Source organism: Lycorma delicatula, chromosome 3 (assembly GCF_047948215.1).
Source record: "Lycorma delicatula isolate Av1 chromosome 3, ASM4794821v1, whole genome shotgun sequence".
NCBI classification, from domain to species: domain Eukaryota; kingdom Metazoa; phylum Arthropoda; class Insecta; order Hemiptera; family Fulgoridae; genus Lycorma; species Lycorma delicatula.
The window spans coordinates 32104778-32129561 of record NC_134457.1 but is presented as its reverse complement, the minus strand read 5'-3'; the positions used below and the strand labels follow the sequence as shown (position 1 = coordinate 32129561).

At 32.3% G+C, this 24784-nt stretch overlaps 1 protein-coding gene across 5 annotated transcripts in view; it reads right to left on the bottom strand.

Annotated features, from left to right (window-relative positions):
- LOC142320866 (uncharacterized) overlaps positions 1 to 24560 on the bottom strand; it is a 31698-nt gene extending 7138 nt beyond the window's left edge. For 2 of the 5 annotated variants that reach the window (XM_075358843.1, XM_075358847.1), the window contains exons 1-4: positions 24366 to 24560; positions 20518 to 20667; positions 17408 to 17536; positions 9683 to 9811 (exon numbers count right to left, since the gene is read on the bottom strand). In XM_075358843.1, coding sequence (XP_075214958.1) covers positions 9683 to 9811; positions 17408 to 17536; positions 20518 to 20667; positions 24366 to 24377 — 420 coding nt within the window. In that variant the 5' untranslated portion in view covers positions 24378 to 24560. Of the gene's footprint in view, positions 1 to 9682; positions 9812 to 17407; positions 17537 to 20517; positions 20668 to 21123; positions 21279 to 24055 lie in introns of all 5 variants that reach the window. The other 3 variants (XM_075358844.1, XM_075358846.1, XM_075358845.1) reach the window with 3 other exon arrangements.
- Positions 24561 to 24784: the final 224 nt, after the last annotated feature.

Genomic DNA, 24784 nt, shown 5'->3' with positions numbered 1-24784 from the left:
AAGTAGTTAAATAATAAGGATTCTATGAGTTTTAAATAAATTAATAATGGGTGTTCTGAGTCAAACATCCATTAAGCAAAAGAGTTTGTTTTATATGTTCTTTTTCTGTATTTATTATTATTATTTTTTTTATATATATATATATATACAAGGTGCGACAATAAAGTAATGAGACAGATGTGAAAAATAATGTTGCTTACCATTTTAGTCATGTTTAGTATTGTCTCCTTCAAAGTAGTTCTCCTCTGATTGCACACACTTATTCCAGTGCTTCTGCCATTGATGGTAACATTTCTAGAACTCATCTTCTGTAATATCCTCCAAGACCCTCGTCACAGCTTTTTGGACATCTTGTGTTGTTTGAAAACGATGTCCCTTGATCGCCATTTTGACTCTTGGAAATAGAAAAAAGTCGCACGGAGCGATATCTGGTGAATAAGGTGGCTGTGGTAGTACTGAAATTTGTTTTGAGGTTAAAAATTGCTGTACTGACAGAGCAGTATGGGATGGCACATTATCGTGATGCAGAATCCAATTATCAGCAACGTTGGCACGGACACGAACTCGTTTAGGAAGTCTTTCTAAAATTTCTTTGTAGAAATATTGGTTAACTGTTTGTCCAGGAGGTACCCACTCTTTATGAACAATTCCCTTGGAATCGAAGAAGCACACAAGCATGCATTTCACTTTTGACTTCGACATGCAAGCTTTTTTTGGTCTGGGTGATCCCTTTGAGCACCATTGCGAACTTTGGCGTTTTGTCTCTGGATCGTATTGAAAAAACCAACCTTCATCATCAGTGATAACACGGCACAACAAATCTGGATTGATTTCAGTTTCTATAACAGATTGGCTGCCACATTTTTCCGTGTTTCTCGCTGTTGTTGTGTGAGATTTTTGGGGACAATTTTTGCACAAATCTTTCTCATACCAAGATCTTTAGTTAATATTAGACGAACCGTTTCTCTATTGATGTTGAGTTCTTCAGCAATCATTTTCACGGATATTCTTCGATCAGATCGTACGATTTCATGCACCCTGTCAAGTTGACATCTGTCCGTGAGAGGTTGATGGTCGTCTACTGCGGTCTTCATCTTCAACATTCGTTCTGGCTTCACTAAAAATTTTATGCCACCGAAAAACTTGAGCTCTTGCCACAACCTCCTCTCCAAAAGCCTTCTGAAGCTTACCATAAGTTGTCGTCGTGTTTTCACCCAATTTAATGCAAAAAGAAATGGCATACTGTTGCGCAATATTTTGCGGTTTCATTTCTGTGACGAGAGACACAAACACGTGTTCACTTACTACAGCACAACTCACGACTGAGCAGTTGCATCAATGTGTGGCTTGGACTAGAAGTAGCTTATAGACCAAGGTCAAAGATGGTGTGCCTACGCAAGCTGCATGGTTGCCACATCTTGCAAAGAAAAATCAGTCTCATTACTTTATTATCGCACCTTGTATATATATATATATATATATATATATATATATATATATAAATAGTTTCTTTCATAACGAATAAATAATGTATAATTATTCATTGCTGTTAGTAAAATTTTTTGATGTGTTGAGTTACTGCAACTGGTTTTATGTAAAACTCGAGAGAGCAATCTTAGGATATAAACTTATCTAGCAGCATTGTCTTAGTACATTGTTTCACAAATCCCAACATTAGTAAATTCATTTTTTTTAAAACAAATTCTTTAAAAATTTTTATTTTTGTAAAAAATTTAAATTGGTGTAGTATAGAATCTTACAAAATGGTGCCTGAACAGGGACCTTTTTGGTTAGAAGCTTCAAATTGACACCTGAACAGGGATCAGAAGCTTACATAATGGTGCCCAAACAGGACCAGAAGCTTACATAATGGTGCCCAAACAGGACCAGAATCTTACAATAAGAAAATACCAATGAGATGGATTGAGCGTGTTGGCTGTGATGATAGTGAATATTTGCGTTGGCCTCCGCCATGTTTCCCTGACCTTACACCCTACGACTTTTTTCTCTGGAGTTTTGTCAAACACCACAAATATCGTCACTTTACCTCTAACATCCAAAATTTCATGTTCATATCTGTTCATGTTCATTTACTGTTAAACGTACAGCAGGAAATGGATTAGGATTCTGCATGTGATGCGTAACACAGGGAGCTTACTTACATTAAGCACATGTGATGTGATGTGAACCAAATGTAGTACAGAACCATTTGAGTTTCCCTTTCCATTGATGGAACTTTCATGTATCTGAGTGGTGTTAAACGTGAGTTTGTAATCGTAAAGATCATTTGTAATAACCCTGTATTTTTTGAAGTGTTGAATTTGAATCTTTGTTTACATTAAAAAAATCTGAAACATTTATTTGGAAAACAAATCCTACCCTGCTAAAGAGCATTTGTATGTTTGTGTCCATCCCCCTTAACTTAGCATATAAAAAACTCCAGTAGTATGAGTGATGTCATTCCTTACAATAAGAAGTAATAATGTGCTCAGATAACATGCACTTAAATGTACCGATCACTAGTAGAAAATCCCGATTTATTAGTACATGTCTTGTGGTGATCAGGTGTACACTTATTATATATTTATTACTTGTATTTGTTTTTATTATTTACACTTGTAATATATATTTATTTCTTTAATCGATATATGCAAAAAATAATATTTTAAAAAAACATGTATTTTTTATTTATGTGATTTTTTTCATGCTTGATGCTTTGCATATGTTATTTCAAGAATGGTCAACTGAACATTATACGAGAATTGAAGGAAATAATCTGGAGTATATCAAGTTAAATCAGCAAAGTTGAAGCTTGCACACATTATGGTGGTTTAAGTGATTGTTTATAGACGAGAGCAGAAAGAATGGTAGCTGAAGTTGGAAGAATGGTTATTTTGCCTTCAAGTTTTGTTGGATCACCAAGATATATGAGAGTTGTGCCAAGATGGATGCGAGTGAAAAATGTTGTATTTTAGACAAATTTTGGATGGTCTAGATTGATAAGTAGCACAGTGATTTTTGTTTATTGAAGAGAAGAGTTTAAAATTGTAAGCGGATATTTTGTTTTGAAATTATTTTGGTTTTTAGAAAGTGCAATAATGATTGTAACTCATCCTAAAACTTATTTCCTAATGAGGGAGGGTGCTTAACTGAACCCAATGGGGTCCTCTTCAGGGCCGATTTTAAATATAATAAAAGAGATGCCTCAAGGTTTTTTTGTTTGTATCTTTAATAATAAATTTCCTTGTGTTTTTGTTAGTCTGAGTTTTTATATTTATATATTTATAAATAAATTTATATTATACTACATAATACCATTTTGTAATTTATGCTTTATCCTTATTTTTCCTTTATTTTCTCTGAGCTCCTCCAGCAACTATACCAAAACTGATCTAAACCAAATTTATTTGGGAAGATTTGTTGATATTTTTTCGCTATTCCTTGATCAATTTTCATCATTAAAAAAAATATATATTTTTACACAAGAGGTAATTAAGTTTGGACACCTAATAATCCCATTTTGAGATGCCACCCATCAGGGCTACCCGCCTGGGGAGCCTAGCTGCGGAGGGCGTGCCTTAGACATGCCAAGAGAAGCTAGTACTTATGCTGAAATTATTAGCTCCCCCTTTTCTATTTTTTTGCCTTATCAAGTTCAAAAAAACATCTTGTCTCTACAAATAAATAAGCAATTTATATAGTCAGGTTAATTTCAAAATTTGATCTCTTAACAGTCTATGGATTCTAACAAATTTTTACTAGTTGTGGTGTCATTTTAGAGGTGAAAGCTAGATAACCCTAGCGGCAATGCCATATCTAATAGTATATTTCATCAGTTTTAAAAATTGTTTAAATTATTACTTCATAAATAATTATTATTTAAATTTATGATTTCTATAAATCTTTACCTTAAAAACTGTTGGTTTTTTAAGGTGTAAATTAATAAATTTGTACAACTACTTCTTTAGTAACTTACACAGTAAGAATAAATAATAAAAATTTCAAAATTCTTTATAATATCAATTATTTTTCTAAAACACAGTTTTAGAAATTTGTTAATTATGCAGCAAAACTGAAACTTTGTAAAAAAATTATATTTCTTTTATGTTATTAAAATGTTATATATATATAGTTTTACAGGATGATAAACTGCCTCAATAAATTAAAAAAAATTCAAGTATTCAACATTATATTCGAATCAATAAACAATACACTATCCAGATTACCTGAACAATGAGTAAGTATAATATTTAACTGTTAAAAAAAAATGGGAACTGTCTTGCAATTTTTCTGAATGAATCAAGGGAAATGTTGGAAAATCCTTGATCAGAACCCACCGGGTTGGTCTAGTGGTGAACACGTTTTCCCAAATCAACTGATTTGGAATACGAGAGTTCCAGCATTCAAGTCCTAGTAAAGATAGTTATTTTTACACTGATTGGAGTACTAGATCATGGATACTGGTGTTCTTTGGTGGTTGGGTTTCAATTAACCACACATCTCAGGAATAGTCGAACTGAGACTGTACAAGACCAAACTTCATTTACACTTATACATCATCCTCATTCATCCTCTGAAGTATTATCTGAACGGTACCATGCTATAGCATGCTAATAGTGCTCCGGAACCTCCGATACATTCAGACATGCTGTTCGTCTGCGAGGTGTGAGGCGGGATCTGGTTCCCAGATCCGGACAAGTATCCAGTACGCGATCATGCGGTAGTGGGGTGGTGAGCTGTGTGCGGTATATAAGACCGCACTTCTCGACCGTCGACCAGTCTGTTGTATGAATTTCCGGTCATAATTACCTCGGCCCTGGCAACCCAATCGATAACGGGCCCCCGGTGGACATCGATGATCAGATCGCGCTTGAGCACGACCGTAGATACGAATCGGCCACAGAACATCATCATATACGTGTAGCTGATAGATCTGCGATCGGGGATTTTGCTGGCGATTTCGCTAGGACTGGGAATTGGCACAGCCTTGTGGGCGCCGCTGGTCTTTCAATCAAATACGGAGTGGAATCCGTTACCGGCGTATTATATCCACGAATGTCAGGCAGTCGTACAGCGGATACAGCTATGGCTGACGAACCTCCTGCAAAGGTAGCTAAGAAGGACGGCGCCGCCGCCGCGGCCCGCAACTCTGCGACCGGAGGTACGGACTTCATCCATCTGCCGGTCTCCAACTTCAAGACCGGCCGTCTGCGGTTCAATCATCACCGCTTCATGTGGACGTGCGGCTACCAGTTTAAACATCTGTCCGGCAAGACGCAATGGACGGAGGCCCGTGTGGCGTCCGGTAAACAGCCCGCCGTAGCGCCTACCTACAAGAGCGTCGGGTACGTGACCACGCCGCTCGCCTACATTCCTGTGGACATCATACCGTGGTACCTGTCTCCGGCCGAATTCAACAACCTGCCTATAACGTCTGAAGTGAAACGTGTGCAGTGCAGTGTTAAACCGGTAGGCTTTCATCTACCGTTCATTACAAACAGTGCGCAGTTAAGCAACGCTAACAGCGAACAATTTATGTTAGTCGGCGCCGCATACGGGCTTTGCAACAAGTATCAGGGCGTAAACTGTAAGTATACATACGCTTCCGACAATCCTATGGTACCCACAGACCTACATCTGCACAATCCGTGCGATGAGGTTACCAACTGGTACGGTAGTACAGCCACCGGCTCTGCCATAGATTATTCCTCGATTCCGTGCTCTTTTGGCAATCAGATACCCCTGCAGCAGTACTATGTACAGCATTATTATAATGAAACAGGGGCCGATACATTACCTGAAATTATGAAAGATATGCAGGTCTTTCCGATAACCAATTCCGCTACAGCGGAACCGTTATTGTATGAATAGAGACCGCAGGTATGTGTACTTAAACCTATGAAACCTTACCCTCCGCTAAAATCTTATAATACTAAATTAGGATACGGGATTAAAAATTTCTGTATTTCTGAACTTTTATTTGACGCCGGTGTGAAAACCGGTATTAAATTGCTAAGCGTACGGCCGGCGCATGCCGGTAACATAGAGGTTCCGTACGAATCGTACGTAGAACAGGGCGGCTTTATGTCGCACGGTCTGTATCAGTATAACGGCGGTCTTTTGCCGCCTACTATGCATGTTGGCGTGTTGCCAAATAATTCTTATATTAACACTATGAACGACTCGCATATACAGTCGTCCGTATGTATTTGGAAAATAGATACGGAGATAGAAATAGAATACAGTTTTGATTTACTGTACAATAACGAGACGTACGGCCGACCTCAGGGCCAATGTCTCGGCGATAAGTCGTTCATTAAAACGTCGGCCGATATTACCAACGCTTTTGGATATCGTTCAAAATTGGACGGCGACAAATACTGGTAATAACTGTAATAACTGGTAATTACAGAAGATTATAAGCTCACATGACTAGAACGTGAACACGTGTCGCCGTCAACGTCGGATACTGTTGCAAGCTGCGTATCGGGTCATTTCATTGACAAACAAAACGCCAGATATAGACTCAAATACATTTTAGATAATAAGTTTAATTTAACCACAAAGGTTAAAACAATTGTACGGGAAATTTATCGGACAGATAAGGAAGGGTTCAATGTTGTATTAATGTCGACAAACGATATCTGTGACATTACTACGAACTTTGAATCTTATTTGTCCGCTAAACATAATGTATACATTTGATAATCTGTAAATAAATTGTGTTTTCTGTTTTTTTGTTGTAATAATAAAAACAATTATTTATGCTGTTAACTAAACATTTGTTATCATTTATTAAATACTTTATACCTTACAATACCATTATGATTCTACAGTGCTACTTTTACAATAATTTATTTTTATCCTTATTAAATATTTCTATGCTTTTTTCTATATATCTATAGCGTACGTTCGTCCCGTCCTTTAATGTCTTTATTCCTGCTCCCCAACACATTAACAATCCTACGGATACGGGGTTGGGTTTTCTTCGGCATCGGGCTAAGAAGCCGCACGTACGCCATTCAAATTTCCGCATCCGTATTAAAAATGCACGGTCGCTAGGGAAGACCTCTCTGTTGCTCAATACAATTAGAGGGGTCTTTTCCAGTATTCTAGGAGGATGGTTTTTAACCTGCACCTCTAACTGATCGCCGGCCATTATCTGTTTAATGTCCTCATAATAATAGGGGTCTAGCCGGGCCTCGTTCCATATATTTATGCGACGTGCAAGACCGCCCATGAACGGAAACCGTTCGTTGCGGTTGGGGCTTATTATGTATCCCGAATTCAGGAAGAACGACGCGAGAGCGTCGAAAAAATAATTCTTTCCGGAATTCGGCGGACCCAGTATGTACAATGTGTTGCACTTGTTTAGGTCCTTGTTGCATATCCTATACAGAATGTTAAGAAACATTTTCATCCTAGGTACATCAAAATCGAACTGGTAAAGCAACAGTCCTACTAGGGCGTAGACGCTGTCAACGGCGTCGTAATACATGATATCGTATTCAGCCTTGCTGGACGCATTAAACAAAGGCGGATGGGTATTAAAATGTGACATAAAGTCCAGCACATCGAAACTGTTATAAATATGCTTTACCTTTCTAAGAGCCAGCCTTACCACTCTGTCCGAGTCGTCTAACTCCTCGGTGACGGTCGAATCCAACCAAAAGGAGCTGGACAATAGACGCTCGGGCGGGGACATGTTGTAATTGACAATAAACTGTACCAGATCGGGTAAAGCTACCCGTTTTGGTTTTCGTCTTCCAACCGGTCGATGCCTTCCATTACCGTGTTCAGGAACAGAGACATCATCCGGCTGCCCTCCTCCAGCACCACTTTCCCCCGAACCGTGGCACTGCGCCACCATTCTCGCGGTGGTATTGACTGTATCTTGTCCATCGGATACAAGTCGAATTTGAGGAGGTGAGACCCAGTGATCGTCTCCGACGACCAAGAGTAAGACTGTCCGCTCTTCTGCATATAAATATTGGACGATACGGATCCAGTCTTCCTTCTCGAGCTGGCAGCAGCGAACAATGTGTCGATGCTTAACTGCCTCTCCGTAATGTTTCCGTACGCTACACCTGCAGGCTGAGCGTTGGAAACTGCACGTGTGGAGGATGTGCAAGTGCTCCCACTGCGGGTTGTCGGTTGCATGCCAACAGACGAGCACGAAGGAGTCGTCGCCGGGCCTGTATTTCCTAATACGGAGGAGCTGTTCTCGAATTCTAGAAAGAACTCGTTCACAAGCAACATCTCCTTGTATGGGTACGACCTCTGAGATGAGAAATGGTCGGGAAACTCTGCTGGCAAGTCGCTCAATAACATTGTGCCAGGGGGCACAGGTGTGAGCGACTGACAGGTTGTAATTATTTGATGTATTATCCTGCCGATCTCGTACGGGATCGACTTCATCCGAGCAACGTAAACGTTTCGGATGTGGGGCAGCTGGCTCACCAGTATGCTGGGAAGCAGGGATATTATCGTCATCAGTGTTAGTGTGTCGTCTGCGTTGTCGGTAGCGGTGGTCTTCTTTTGTCGTTTGGAGCTCTTCGAAGTCGTCGTCGTCGTCTGGTCCTCTTCCGTAGGTTTCCTCAAAGAGCCGGTCGAGCTCGCTATCTCGCCGCCGGTCGTCTTCATACGTTTCTTCCCTCGCCTGGTGGTCGCCTCCGTCGTCGCCATATCCGCCGCCGGTGTCGTGATGGTAAGGGAGTCTTCTGTCTGCTGCACGATCCGCTTTAGCATCTCCATCGGCGGCTTCAACGGCGCTAAAGACGCCCCCTCCACTTCCTCGCTGCATCTATATTCCCCTTCCTGCAGCGCAGCCGCTCCCAGCTCGTTGTCCGGCAATTGGGTGTCCGCCTCTTCTTCGGAACTCGACAGTATCTGCGCTCGTTCCTCCCTTGTCGTTATATAGTTTTCTTCGTCTCTGTAGGTGGTCGCCGGATCGCCCAGTCGTGGTGCTTTGAAGCTTTTATTCCTTCTGGCCTTCAGCAGGTCGTCGACAGATTGCATTTTCAAAAAGTTAGATCTTGTTAATATTATCCTGTTGTCGGTAAGACGTATTGCGATAGTTAGCTGTTTCATGTATATGTGATATAAGCTGCGTACCGCGCTCGCTATTTATATACAAAAACGGTCCGAGAGAGAGAAGAGAGAAAATGAAGAGGGAAGGGGCAGGGTAGGCAATCGTGTATTGGAGACTGCAACGATGGTATAGAAACGGTGGCTATGTGTGTGTATTAATATTACTGTATCATAGCTAAATAGATCGCTGTACCGCACACAGCTCACCATCCCACTACCGCATGATCGCGTACTGGATACTTGTCCGGATCTGGGAACCAGATCCCGCCTCACACCTCGCAGACGAACAGCATGTCTGAATGTATCGGAGGTTCCGGAGTACTATTATCTGAATAAGTACCATAGGCTAAGCAGGAAAAAGAAAGAAAGAACATTGGAAAAAAAAGGGGACTGAAATCTCTCGATGAATATTATATGTGGGAACATTAATATTTAAAAATAATAAATAATCTGTATAATAATAATTTAGATGTTAATATTGATTATTTGAATATATTAATAGACGATACAGAACATTTAACATTTAAAAAAAATTAGTTTGATGCCTATTAACAGAATAACAGACTGCAAACATCCAAATAACAAAACTTACATGCTCAGATATCAGACTTTCTGTTCTGCCTATCGCTGACATAAATTCTTCTCCATCTGTTTCTACTTTAATGCTGTCATATGATGCAGCCTCTTCAAAGTGAGGTTGTTTGTTATTTATGTCAATTTTCTGAAACAAAATATTTAAAAGTAAATATTAATTATGGAAATAATGAACAAATTATTCAAAAGCTAAATTCTTTTATAAAAATTACAATATCAATATGTCTTTATTTATTTTCTCTATTTATACAAAAAAAATATATATATATACAATACATACAAAAAAAAAACAAAAAAACAGAAGTGATACAATGCAATGCATTATATGAAATATAAAACATTTAATTATTTAATTTGGCATAAACTGATATTTAATCAATTTCTATGTCAATAAATTTAGCACCCTATTGTTAAGAAAGATAATACTGTAATTGCATATGAAAATATACTACCTACAAAGCAAAAGCTTGGCCATAAAATAACTATAATACCCAGTTCACACACATATGCGTGCGTGCGCATCACACCTATGCCCAAAACACAATATTGACACAACCAGGTATGACTATAACTATATAAAGATCCCAATTAAATTTAAAATTGAAACTGTTTCATTTAGTCGAAATCACCACTGAAAATAATGCTTCCACATCATCAACTATCGAGAAGAAAATCCACTCTTTTAAGAAAATTATACTGATTCAGATTATAGGCATTTCTTATACTACCAGGCAGATAATCAAAGAACTTAGATGTTAGAAAAATAAAAGTTTTTTGAAATAATGTACAATATGGCCTTGGAACAGCAATACTTTTCCTAAAAGTCTACAGAGATATATAAAAGTTTTCACTTTTAGCTATCACCATCCCAAAATTACTTCTTTTGTAAAAAATTAGAAGCACCTTATAAACAAAGAGATCTAATGAGAAAACACAGACATTTTCTGAAAAAAAGGGAAAGAATGAGTTCTACTCATGTCACAAATTACAAGAAACGGTAATGTGTGATATAAGTAACGAATAAGTACAATAACTTTTTTAAAAATTATAATCTGTTGAATATAACTAATATAGGTTGATCCCTAGCAATGTAATCAATCCATAATTTAATTTTGAATGAACTAGATAAAGTAGATCTGAAAAGGAACATTTACTGGAAAAAACTTTCTTATATGATAAAATGTTTTAATGAATACGAACAAAATCTCTTTCAAACTCTGTACATGCAAATTCCAGGAAAACACTATCAACAATGATTTTGTTAAATGAGACTAAATAACTGATTCTTATAGTATTTTTCATGCCGATTTCAAATATGAAATCAGAATTCTTCATCAGGCTTAGCTTTTTGTAGTTACCATTTCTTCTTATTTTCAGGTAGTATCATGCATGAACTCCATAAGCATAGCATTTTGTGAACGTACTTTATTATACTATATATCAACTAAATAGATTTTGTTTATTTATAAAAATCCCTTAACTGTTTTCACATTGATTTGTTAAACATTAGTCATCATGTTTATTATTTACACATTAATTAAAATTAATAATGTGATCTCATTTTTCCTATTTTCATCTTACTATAAATATATCATCCACTCGTTAGTTATTTTTGTTGTTATATTTACTTCTAAACTGTCGTGCAGACTAGAGAAATATTTTTAATTCTCATTCAAGTGCGAGTTCTTGTGTGTGTAACATTCATATTTGCATTTAAAATATAAAATTAAAAATATTTTTATTATGTGGCTAGCCACACATACAGTACTGTACTCAAATCTGTTGAGTATAGTACTGTATATGTGGCTAGCCACATAATAAAAAAATTATCAATTTTTTAATTTTACATTTTTTAATATTTATGACTACATATTTTTATATATTATAATTTTAATGGTTTGAATTTAATATGTGATTTGGAAGAAAATGTTTAACTGATGAGGGAAAACCTCAAAAAGCACTATTAAAAAAAAAAAAAAGGATAAGAAGCATTATCGAATCCTGTACTCTTGGTGGTAAACGGTTTTTATACTTTTGTCTTTGGAAATTAGTAAAGAGGGGATACGGACAAATAATAATAAGAAAAGAATTATGTTTGCTAATATATATATATACATACATGAGTGTATGAGGATATATTTATACATATGTAGATACAGTTAAGTGTTCACATGTATTCATAAATTCTCCAAAACGGTCGAGAATATAAAAATTTAATGCTCTGAAAATTTCAGCGAAAAAAATGAGATTGGTTTTTCAATGATAATTTTTAAGCTATCCAATCAAAAATCATTTTGCAGGGAATTTTAAGAGCTACAAGGCATGTAAAGTTCAGATTCCTTGAGCCCTTCATTTGAGTGCAAGGTTAGCCTTGCATTCAAATGCAAACTTCTAATGATTATATCAATCAATATTTATTCTACAGAAATAAAAAAAAATAAATAAATAAAATTTTCAGTAAAAAAAAAAAACTAAATTTTTGTATGCTAGCATTTTTTTTATGTATTTTCTTTTGTTTTTGAATTATTGTGAAAATTTTTTAAGAAATTAAAACTTTTCAAATTTGAATCACCCTTTTTTCAATCTACTAGGCATTCCAAACCAGTCAAACTTCTAGAACATATTGTTAATACTTAAAGTAAATTGCAAAAGGATGTTCAATTACCATTGTTACAGAAAAGTCATTTGTTTCATTGCTGATTTTTTCTCCGAAAAAGCAAAATGACCATTTTATTTTCATCATAACTTTTGTTAGTTTTCATGCTAATGACTTTTACCAAAGCTAATTTTAAAGGTCTTTCAAGTACTTTCAAAAATATCCTATAAGTTTTCCTCAAAAAATTTTCCGTTATTTAATATTGAAAGGTTCAACTTTAGTATTCAGTGAACAAAAAGTTAACTGCAACGAGGCATAACTCTGTTCATATTGCATTTACAGAAATACAAAAAACCAACCTCTTGTTATTTTATAAGCTTCATTTTTGTTAATAATAATTTTTTGATAAAAGTTAAGGTTTTTGAATTATTTGTGAAAAATCGTTAAGTGGTTGGATGAAAAATCAACACTTTCAATCATGAATAACTCAAAAAGTACTGCCTTTACAAAAAAGTTTTATAGAACATTTTTTTCTTAGAATTTATTCCTCCATTGATTTCTGCAGTTATTTTGAATGTAATAAATTTCCATCCCTGAGGAGGGGTGGCATCTACCGCCAGAGTAAAAGCACTAATCGGCACTTTATAACTTTTGTTTCTCGAGCTATTCTCTAATTACTGTCCAAATTTCACATCAATCAGTTTTGTTCTAAAGAATTCTGAGCGAAAAACTGTCAAACACTGAACTAAATGTCAAATTTTATGCTGTCTTATCAGACGATGAAAGATATCAAATTTTTTTTTATATACTGAACCCCACTTAATTAATCAGTCATTTCAAAATGTGGTAAATAACTTCCTTGGAAACCATAAGACATATGGATGAATATGCCTTATGGGCTATGGCGTAAGGTATTATGGATGCAAATATGGAAGGCATATGGATATTAACTACAGAGAACTTGTGAGTGAACTCTTTCAAAACTACAAAAATCTTGGGTGTAACATGTCACTCAAAATCCATTTCTTACTTCATATTTGGATTTACTCTCTAACAATCTCAGTGCTGCCAGTGATGAAAATGGAGAACGCTTTCACCAGGAGATGTCTACAATGGAAACATCATACCAGGGAAAATGGAACACAAAAATGTTACTGACTATGTTGGAATGTAAAGAAGGATCCTAACTACAGCAAATTACAGCAGAAAACCCAAAAGAAATAGATTTTAGGTCAGTACAAAATGCATATAATGTATTGTCATATTACATTCACCAAACACATTTTGTTTCAAAAAAAAATTTCAATTACAAAAAACTGAGCCGAATAGATAAAATCTATTAACATATATGAAATCAGGATAAAAAATACTATAAAGATCAGCCATTCACTCTCATTTAGCAACAAAAAATTAAATTTTGTTGACCAGTGTTATTGTTGAGGAAATGATTGAAGGGCAGAATCATTAGGGAGAGGAAGGCTGGGAGGAGTAGATCAAGCAGTTTATGAGAGATGTGAATTGTGAAACCGATGTCGAGCTGAAAAGGAAAGCTCAGGACAGAAGACTTGCTGCCAACCAATCATCAGACTGAATACCAAAGAGAAAGAGGACAGTAAAAAAAAAAAAAAAAACAAAATGACAAAATTTGGTAGACTAAGTTCCTACTGAAAAAAATATTAACAATAAAAGATTTGAAAAGATGTTTGAATAATTAGACAACATCTAACATTTTGTTGTTGTGAAAATGATCCAGATTTAGAAAGAATTGTTATTGTAAAAAAATTAATATTAAACGCAATATGTCCATACAGGCAATTATTAAATGAAAGAGAAAAGGAGCACAATCAACTTTAGATGTTATTAAAATATTTTCAAACATTTTGATTGTAAAACTGTAGTAGCTGATTATTTTACAACAAATAACATTTCTTCCTAAACATGTAAGTGTATATGATTCATGATGCAACTTTTTTTAATATATATATATATACACATAAAATTAATTATTGTTTTTGATTAAAGTAAATATTTTTAATGTTAATGTTTAATCATATTAAAAATTTATTGAACAAAAATTACTTTCATTAAAAATTATAAATATGTATACATAAATATGTATTTTATTTATCAAGAAAATTATCCCTATTCCCATCATAATATTTTTATCTGATAATGAAGTTTTGTTTAACAATGTAATCTCATGGAAGATATATTCTCTTTGTTAAACTAGATTTGACTGTATATATAGAAATGTCTAATACACATTTCAGGAGAGAGTAGCATAAGTCATAACTGTTGTTAGTGAAGTTCTTATTTTGCCATTTTAACAACTACAGATTTGGTTTAATAGTCACTAACGAAAGCTTAACATATTTGACAAAAAAAAAACTCATTTTTCATATAAAAATCAATATAAAATTACAGAATAATGTGGAGCTAAATTTTAAACAGCAGTGAACTACTTATTCCGAAATAAACTAAATAAACTACTTATTCTAAAATTTAGCTCCATATAATTCTGTAATTTTATATTGATTTTTTGAGGCAAAGTTTTATTAGGAAAGAAATAAATTAGACAAATTTATAAAAAAAAAAATATTAATATTAGATTTGTTTTCACTTATTTATTAATTTAATAATGAATAATAAAAAAAGGTAAATAAACTTCATTATAGATATATTTGTAAACCTACAAAAATATATAATGAAATAAAATTATTATTCTTATAGTTATGTTAAATTTTATTTTCTAAATCTATTATCTACATAATTTACACACACACACACACACACACACACACACACACACACACACACACCATCCACAAAGTAATCACTCTTCAGTTTGTAATTATTTTTTATAGGTCTATAATCTAAAATAAAAAATGTAAAAAGATAAATTAGAAGAAATAAATACATTTAAAAGAAATGCCATACTTTAAAAAGAGTATAAAATAAATTATTACTGCTCATGTGATTCATATTCAAGTAAGTATAAATGCTGTCTGAATTTTATTTTTGTATGTTTCACAATTTTAGATTATTAACTACTAGCCAGTCAGGGATTGCTTGCTTGTTAATTATCCTCATGCTTGTGAGATTAATACTGATAAATATGAACTAAGATAAGTTGTAGTTTATAAAACTGATCTCAAGTAAGTGGTTTTCATAATATTACGTAAAAAAATATTTTCCACGGTTCTTACTATTACTTGACAAACACCACGAGTAAATGACCATAAAACTACGATTTCTAATTTTTTTTTCAATTAACTAAAGGCAGGTGCAGCGTGAAGTGTTGCATATACAGTAACAATGGTAGTGGCTTTGTTGGTTGAGCCACCCATAAATTGTTAAACCTTTAAAGGTACTTTTCTCGATAACCAAGAGAGATATTGAAAAGTCAAAGAGTTCTTCTTTATAGGAAATGTAATAATACAAATATTACAAGTTGTCTCTGAATTTGATTTAATCAACAGTTAAAATAAAGTAGGCCACAATAAAGTTGAATATTGGCAAGGAACATTAACCACAATTCATTAACATGGCTACCAACTTAAACAGTGAAAATGTGATAATGGCAATAATTCTGTTCTTTCTAGATATAAAAACTATGTCTAAAAGCTAAAACTATGTCATTTTAGCTTAATTGGTAGATTAGTTTTTGCATGAGAGTAACAGACTCACAGAAACCACTACATCTATATATATATCCTCATACTCTGAGATATATATCTATATATATAACTAAAATAAAAATAAAACTAAAATTTCAAAATTCATAATTAAAAAAGCTGATGAGATCACAAATTTAAATTTAAATTTTGAGTTTAATGGTATTCAGCAAAGCAATTCACGACACAAAGCAGCAGTTTCTCTAGACACACTTCACAATAATAGTTCCTTTTCTAATTTTTTTTGTTAAAGCGCACTTTGCATTGTTTTTATTTTTTCAGTCTGTCAAGTTGTGCCACATAACGGATATAGTGTAGGTGCATGATGACAGATAGCTGGAGTCTGCCGAGAAATAATTTGTTATTTGGAGGGTAGTTGGGGAGTGGAACAGGGATTTCTAATAATTGAAGATCAATAAAGTGAAAAATGCAGTGATGTCTATACTTACAAATGGTATTCATGTAAATATATAGAAATAAGCTACTGATAAATGTTGAAACAAATAAATCCCCTGCTTCTTAAACCAATTTTATTGATGACAGTTATCTTACCAGAAGGTTGATTTCACAAATTGTAAGACATCTGTAATTTGTTATTGCTCTGTAGAAGTTTTTGAAGTACCGAGGTTTTTGAGAAGCTGAAAAAAATTGAGTTCAAGCTTCAAAATTGATGATGAAGGTACTGGAGTATAGCTCTTTCTTGGGGTGGAGTGTAATGTTTTTAGTTGTTTATTGACGTTTACTTAAGCCCACTAGTTAAAACCATGGTGAAATAGAATTAAAATTTATAATCTATTTTTAAAAATTTTATATAAATAAAAAACAAACTTCTATTAAAAATTACATTATTTCAATTAAACTGTATTTAAAAAAATTAAATTTGATTTTTTTTATTGAAAAAAACATTTAATACATCGATTTATAGCAGAAACTGATTTACTATTAATTAAAAATTTAAGTGTTAAGTGAAAAGCAGAGGTATTAATTTAATTACTCAATTACTCACTTAATTATTAGGTATACTCAAAACTAATATGAACAGCCATACAAACTGATGTTGGACTCTGAAAATTTGATAAAACTTCAGTCTCCTCAAAAGTAAAGTAAGATTTTCAGTTACTTTTATTGTATTATTTTTAGAAAAGTTTGATGGAGTATTCGTTTTTTATTAGTTTGTGTATTTTACATTTCAATCTTTATAAATGTTTAAAGAGGAAAGCATATGTCACAGAATCATTTCAAAATGACTAGAATGAAAATCCAGCTTCTTTTGTGACTGTTAAAAGTTACCTAAAAACCAGATTTTCCCCCAAGTGTTTTTTTTAAATTAAAACATTTTTTGAAAACTATTATTTAAAAAAAGTGTCTAAAAAAAAATTATTCAAGGTTCTAAAGGTGACACATTCAATTTTTACTGAAAATAATTTAAAAAAAATATATATACATATATTACCATTTCTTCATATTTTTCTAATTTAAGTGATGCATTTTCCAAATTGCTAGCATCTAAAGCAATATTATTACACCTTAAATTGAGTGGATCTTCACTTTCTGATGAAAACGAGTGTAATTTATCAACATTCTGCAACATAAAAATAAACTCATGTGATTAAAAAAGCAAAATATTGTTTTACAATGATGAAGATGGTAAAAAAAAGCAAAATTTCAAATTACAAGTCTGTACAAAAGCAAAACCCTTTTCGGCACACCGGAAGGTGGAGGTAGATTTCGCCAAAGTAGGGAATAAACAAGATCTCCACCTTAAAGTTAAGAAAAACTTCAAATTTACTCAATACGACAATGGTTGCATGTGAAAAAAGTTTCACAAGTTTAGCAAATGATAAGCCCCATCTTACAATTCTAGCAACATTTTGCTCATTCATTGTCGTAAGGGTTGGTCATATCAAAAATTGTTTTAGACAAAAGTTTTAGGCAATGTTTAGAGGACTAACGACGACCACTTTAACCAGATTCAATACTGTGTCTATTAAGGGAGGTATGATTTCTTTTTTGTCATTGAAACCATATTCTTTCCACCTCCTGGGCCAATAGTTGGTGATATTGAAAAACTTTAGTTAGATAAGTTTTAGGCTTTTATCCAAAGAATACAAGGAACTTTAAACAAATTCGGTATTTTACTTAATAAGAAAGTTATAGCAATATTTTGTTTTTTTCAAAAAGCCCCCCATGGTCCAACTTTGTCCATTAACAAACTTGACCAAGATTTTGAGTTATTATATTTTATGTATCAGTTTGAAAGTGATTGGCGCAAAATTACAGCAGTTATCATGTCCACAAGAAAATGATCTTTTATAATCTAAAACCAACTTGAACAACCCAAGTACAGAATTACAAAGTAAATGAAATAATACTTACCATTTTTTTTTTTTTATTCCAATTCACTTTCACAGGATCTGGGCATCATCAGTTGTATGTAAAATATTTATACAAAATTACATATTAAACACAATTTAAAAAAAAAATTAAAATATTAAAATTACAATCTTATACACAAAAACATATGAAGTTAATAAACATAACTACATATATAAATATGACATCATAATTAAAAATTAAAATTAAATTTAAAAATAAAATAGAAATTTATACTATGTAACCTGGCCAGTCAATGTTACATAACTGAGTGAATTTGAATTAAATTATTTATATACATTATGATTATACCTATTTTTATCTAAAAATGTGCTGCCTTCTGTTGCTGCTTTTATAAGTGTAATCCTCATGTCTGTCTGAAAGTTGATCAAGTTTAAAATTCTTTTGTAATTATATATATATATAAAATCTCTCCAAAATGTCCAAACTTTTACTATTATTATTTAAATTAAATTTCTTGATTTCCAAATTTGTCCGGACACTTAGAATCAGACACTATATGTAATTAATTACTTTATTAATCATGTGTGTATATGTACTAATTTTGTGTGACCACAATAGTCAGACAGAATACGATGATGATACTCTTATAAAAGCGGCAACAGATGGTAGCACATTTTTACAAAAAAATCAATTTAATCATAATGTATATAAATAATTTAATTCAAATCCACTCAGTAATGTAACATTGGCTGGCCAGGTTATACGGTATAAATTTCTATTTAGTTTATTTTTAATTATGACGTCATACTTCAATTACTTCATATGTTTTTGTATATGATTGTAATTTTAATATTACTCTCCTAATAATCTCCTTTCAAGACCATACACTTAATCTGAAGATGATCAAGTTTTCTGATTCCATCCTTATAGTTTGATTTATGCATCTCTTCAAAATAAGCAAATGTTTTGACAATAATCTAATCATTTCATATAAATATTTCCAACAAGTCAAATATTTGGAAACAGATCAGTTCAAAGTTGCTAAGTCTGGTGAGTAGAGGATGTGAAAAAGTTTTGTAGCAAAATTCTGACAATTTTGATTTTGCAATCACAGAAGAGTTAGCTGTGGACTGGCTTGGTTAAAGGATCTTATCTTTAATCAAGCATGGTCATTTTTTCTTTATTTTGTTCAAACAATCCATCAAAGATGCATAATATGGTCTAGTTATTGATTTACCATTCTCCTGAAAGTAATAAAGATTTTGCTATGAGCATCCAAGGACAGAGGCTATTATCGACTTCCTACTGATGGAACAGCACTTTTCATCTTCTTTAGAGCAAATTTGCAACCTACTGTTTTGATTCTTGATTCATCAACTATTATGAAATCAAACAAAAGGTCAATCAATTATATTGAAACATTACCAAATTACGATTAGTAATGTATTCTCATTCATACTTCTGATCATTTGAGTTATTACAACATCCAACTTACACTTTTTACGTATATAAATATTCATGTAGAATATGATGTATCAGATCATTTGAGATGCTTTTTATCTTAACAATCCCATACATTTTCAATTTTCTGTCCTCCATTGTCATAACATGGATTTTTTCTGCATTTTTTGAGCTGAAACCTCAACAGCCTATTTGAGACATTTATCAAAGTTTGTGCAATATAAACTCTCCAAAAGTAACCAAAAAACATATAAACTGTTCTGATGGATGGAGCTGACTCATTATAAAATTTATCCAGTTTGGCTTTAGTTTCTTCCAAAAAGTAATGCCTGATCACACAAAATTCTCTTTTATCAATTTCCCAGATCACAATACTTGATTGACTAAAACGACTACCAATACCAGAATTATGAATATATCTTATTAACCACTTAATACATGATCCCAACGGAGATGCAGGGAACTTTGAATGACCACAACAATGTAGTATGAGCACCACCTCTCATCAAACAGTTTAGATATAGTGGACTCTATAATACAGTGTCATATAACTGTTAAAAATTATTGGTTAAAATGTCTTACAGTTAGTCTACATACAAAGCACATTTCTAGCAAAATCATACTAGAAAAACTATATTAATGGATCATATAAAATAAAAAAAATCCATTGAAAGTTAATAATCAAAATGACTGTGTTAAGATTAAAAATGAAATTGTTTCAAAACATTCATGAGTCTGATGATAAAAAATTTAAATACAACTTACATGTTCAGGTATGAGACCATCTTTGAATTCAACGCTAGGTAAAAACAAACATTCTGTTTCTTCCGTTTCATCCTCCTTGATCTCTACTTTGATATCAGAGCATAATGGATGTTCATTTGCAAGTAAATCATCAACTGGTGCATCCATTCTCTGTAATAATAAAAAGTTCAGTCAGATATACTAATGATTACAGAAATAATATACTAAAAATTATAGAGCAATATACAAAGATTTAAACATTTTTTGAAATTAGTTCATCTAAAATTTGATAAAATTAAGAAAATAGCTATGAAAATTTGACATACTCTTGCCTATTCCATTTTGCATTAAGATATGAATTTTGTTTACCTACATTAAATTTTTTTTTAATAAAAATCTTTTACTTCCTAAATACACTAAGAAAATTCCGGTATAACTTACTCGCATAATAGCAAAAGATTGCAAGTACTGTAACTGTAAAGGTTGACTGATACCTAACATGAATTACAAGTCACTCCTGAGAATTACAGCCATTTTCAAGAAAAATAAGCATTCGACTGTCAAACAAAGAAAGACTGTATGAAGTGAAATAGTTTTTGTTTTTTTTTTTCACCAAGTGTAACTTACAGTTTCATATCAGTATGCAAGCCCACTGAAATAAAGATGACATCTAACCCTCATTCTGCTCACCACATGTACTGGATGTATATAGAAAATCAATATTTCAGAAAAAGCAATATTGTCTGGTGTCTACTGTTCCTCAGGTTCTCTAATGCATCAGTCTGAAAAAAGAAAGACTGCAGCAACAGATACACAGCAAAACAAATTACTCATTTCTATTGTGAAGTAGTGCATTATACACACAACTTCAACTTTGCAGAACACAAAATTTTAATGAACTGAAAAAACTATCAAATTTTTATTTTATTTTTTTGTTAAAAAGGAATCAAAGACAACTACTCATCTCTATTTTTTTGCTTGTGAGAAAATATGGATCAGATATTTGACTACTCAGATTTAAAAAAAAAAAATTAATTAAGTAATTACTGAATTTTATGGGATTAGTTGTTAAAAAAAAAATAATAATAATTTAAAAAATTATTTTATGTAATTAACTGTACCTTAAGTTTGTAGATAAACTGTAAATAGAAAATAACTTTTCTATTTATATTAGAATAGGAGACTGACTTCATGTGTAGCTAACTGTGCTAATTTTATTTCAATCAACTACATGTCACATAGAAAGAAATTTTAATTTGCACTTATTTCATATTATAGTTATTACAATGTCATCAAAGTGTCATTTTACTCAAAATGTCCAAATAATTAAAATGTTACTTATAAAAATAAACGTTCAAAAGACCAATCTATATATACATAAGTAAAAATTCATATAAAATTAAGATACTTTCTGTTTTTCATTATTTTATTATCAATTATTTAAATATCTAAAATCTCATTATTAACACTTTCAGAACAAACAAGGAGACATCCCTTTTTGTATATGAAATTTCTGAGCTCTTTAACATTAATAAAAAATTCTGAAGATATGCAGTTATGATTATAACAACGAATGAAATTTTATCCTTATCCACATAAAATTATGAGTTTCAGTGATCATTTTTATGGTAAGGGGCCGTTAAAAAATACCTTAACTGTCAGTTACTGCAACAAAATGACTTTTTTTTTATCATAGAAAAACAAGTAAAAAGTTCAACAACAAATTATAGAATTTGAAAAGTGCAAGTAACAAACATTACTGAATAAGTTTTCAAGAAATAAACTACGCTAAGTCAAGGAAGTAACCAAAGTGTAACAATAATGAATACTGGGACATGAGCATTCACACAATTAACATGGCAGGTGGTTAGAAAAATGACCATCTGGACTGAAAATGTACATAACCCTAACTATAATAAATGACTGGTACAATCAATAAAATATAATTTTGAACTATTACAGGCTGTTAACAGATAACAATATTACAGATAAACGAATTCAAAATTACAAACAAAAACTGATGCTATTTACTAGACACCATGTAAAGTTTTCCCTTCCTTAAAAGTAGAAATAATCTGACTATACCACATTAATCTCTTTATATTTATATCTCCATAATTATTGTTATGAATAATTTTAAATTATGATTTATTATGAACAGACGGTAATTCTAAGCAATTATTTGATCAACTAAATTTTTTAAAAATATTTTAGTATATAATAGTAAATATATCAGGTGATTCAAAAAGGACTTCACAACTGTAAAAGCATACAAAAATTTAGTGAGGGTTTACGCTACCACATATTCAGCAGTTATGGGTGTTCACCTTGCTACTGATGTGAAATGTCAACTAATTACTAAAAATTAATTGTTTAAAAATGTATTGTTGTCTGCAATTCTATCCATAATTTCCACACAAAACTGCAGACAAGCAACTATAAGTTATTTAAATAAATTTTTATATGCATTTAATCACAAATTTGTGAAGTCTAGGATCAAAAAAGCATAAGATCTAAAAGTCAGAGAAAGCAAATTAAAATAGTTGGTAACCTATGCACGGTCAAAGTCTGAACTGCGTTATTAGTATTCCAGTCAATTAGCAATCAGTTTTGTGAGTTATGGAGACTTATTCCAATGATAATCCATTCTATGGAGAAACATTGGGGTTAGAGTTAGACTTAAACAGTAGAAGAATAAACCATAAACTAACCTTAACGGTTGTCATAGTTGGGATTCGAAGTTAGCCGCTGCTTAAGATCACAGGCAGCACTCTTTGTAAGGCGATACATCTTACACATGACTGACAGCACAGATTATGTTAACTAATATCATACCTTGTTAATGTATCCCTAACTTCTTTGTAGAAGTAGTCTAATCTTAACTTTTAGCACTAACCTCTCTCCAAAGCTTTGTTAGCATCTCAACAGATCTTGGTAACTCATAAAACTGATTGTCAGTTGACTAGACTTTAACCTTGCACATTTTCCCACTGTCCAAACCTGCTTTAATCTTGTGTTTTTCTGATCTTAAGCATATCTACTATGGTATATTAAAGTATGAACAAAATTATAGTTCATCAAGTAAGTGTTTAGAATTATTGAACAAACAATTAATTTCACTGCAATAAGGAAAAGCTTTTGAAGTAAGGCAATGTAATTATGTCTAAAAAACTAACACATTTTACTTCATATTTCACCGGTTAAGTTCACTGAACAGAAACAATAATTAATGTTCAATAAGGGGAGGAAGTTTAATCCTAATACATCCCCATTTCATAAAACTATTAACTAGAGCTCTTTAGGATGATTTTTACAAAACAAAATGGGAACTTTTGTTCCAAATTAAAAAATGATTATAGCTTGAATAATAAAAATATAATAAACAGAAGATTCATCACCTTATCAGTTAAATAAAGAGCATTCGAGGGAAATAAAATAATACAATAACTGTTCAAAAAAATATATACTTTTAACTTTAGAGAAAATAGAATAAAATGTTTCTTATAAACAGTAATAACAGCTTAAGATAGAAAAGGGTTGATTATAAGGAAATACTTACAATCTCGTTCAAATCGATTCAATTTTATTAGTGGTACGTTTATTTTATTAATCTGTAACACAAGTTAATTCTTCTACTTTTTAAAGTTGAAAGGAAAATCCTTCCTATAAATCACTGTGTGAAATATAAAAGCGACGAAAAATTTTTCAATTCGTCAACAAATCAATACTTACAAAAAAACTTGTTAAGGCAGCTAAAAACAATATAAATTCAATTCAATTTGTACTAGCGAATAAAGAAGGTTCTAAGACATAATTACATCTACGAATAATAGCGAATAAACTATAATATAGATATCAAATCAACATACTATCCCAGTCATTCTTTTTGTCCATATAATGTAAACTGCCAATAAACACCCACAGTTTTTAATATTATAAATCAAAATACTTGAGACAACTATTAATTATGCAGCGGCAATCACTAACCGAAAAATTGGTTCGAACATTAACACGAAACGACTTTAACAACAAACCAATACTTAAACCGTACACAGATCATTGATGCCAACTACTACCTCATCCACATAGATTATAAAAGCACTGCAGCTAATATACTTCTTTTCGCAATGAATCAATAATGCAAACGAATGAAAATTTTTTAGCAAATCTCAGTATAAATATTTTCTTAATATTGAATTACAGATAAAAAACACAATTTCATTGTGAAAGTGAATCTCCTTATCACAAAAAGAAAATGATATAAAAAAATGGTGCATAACATAAAACT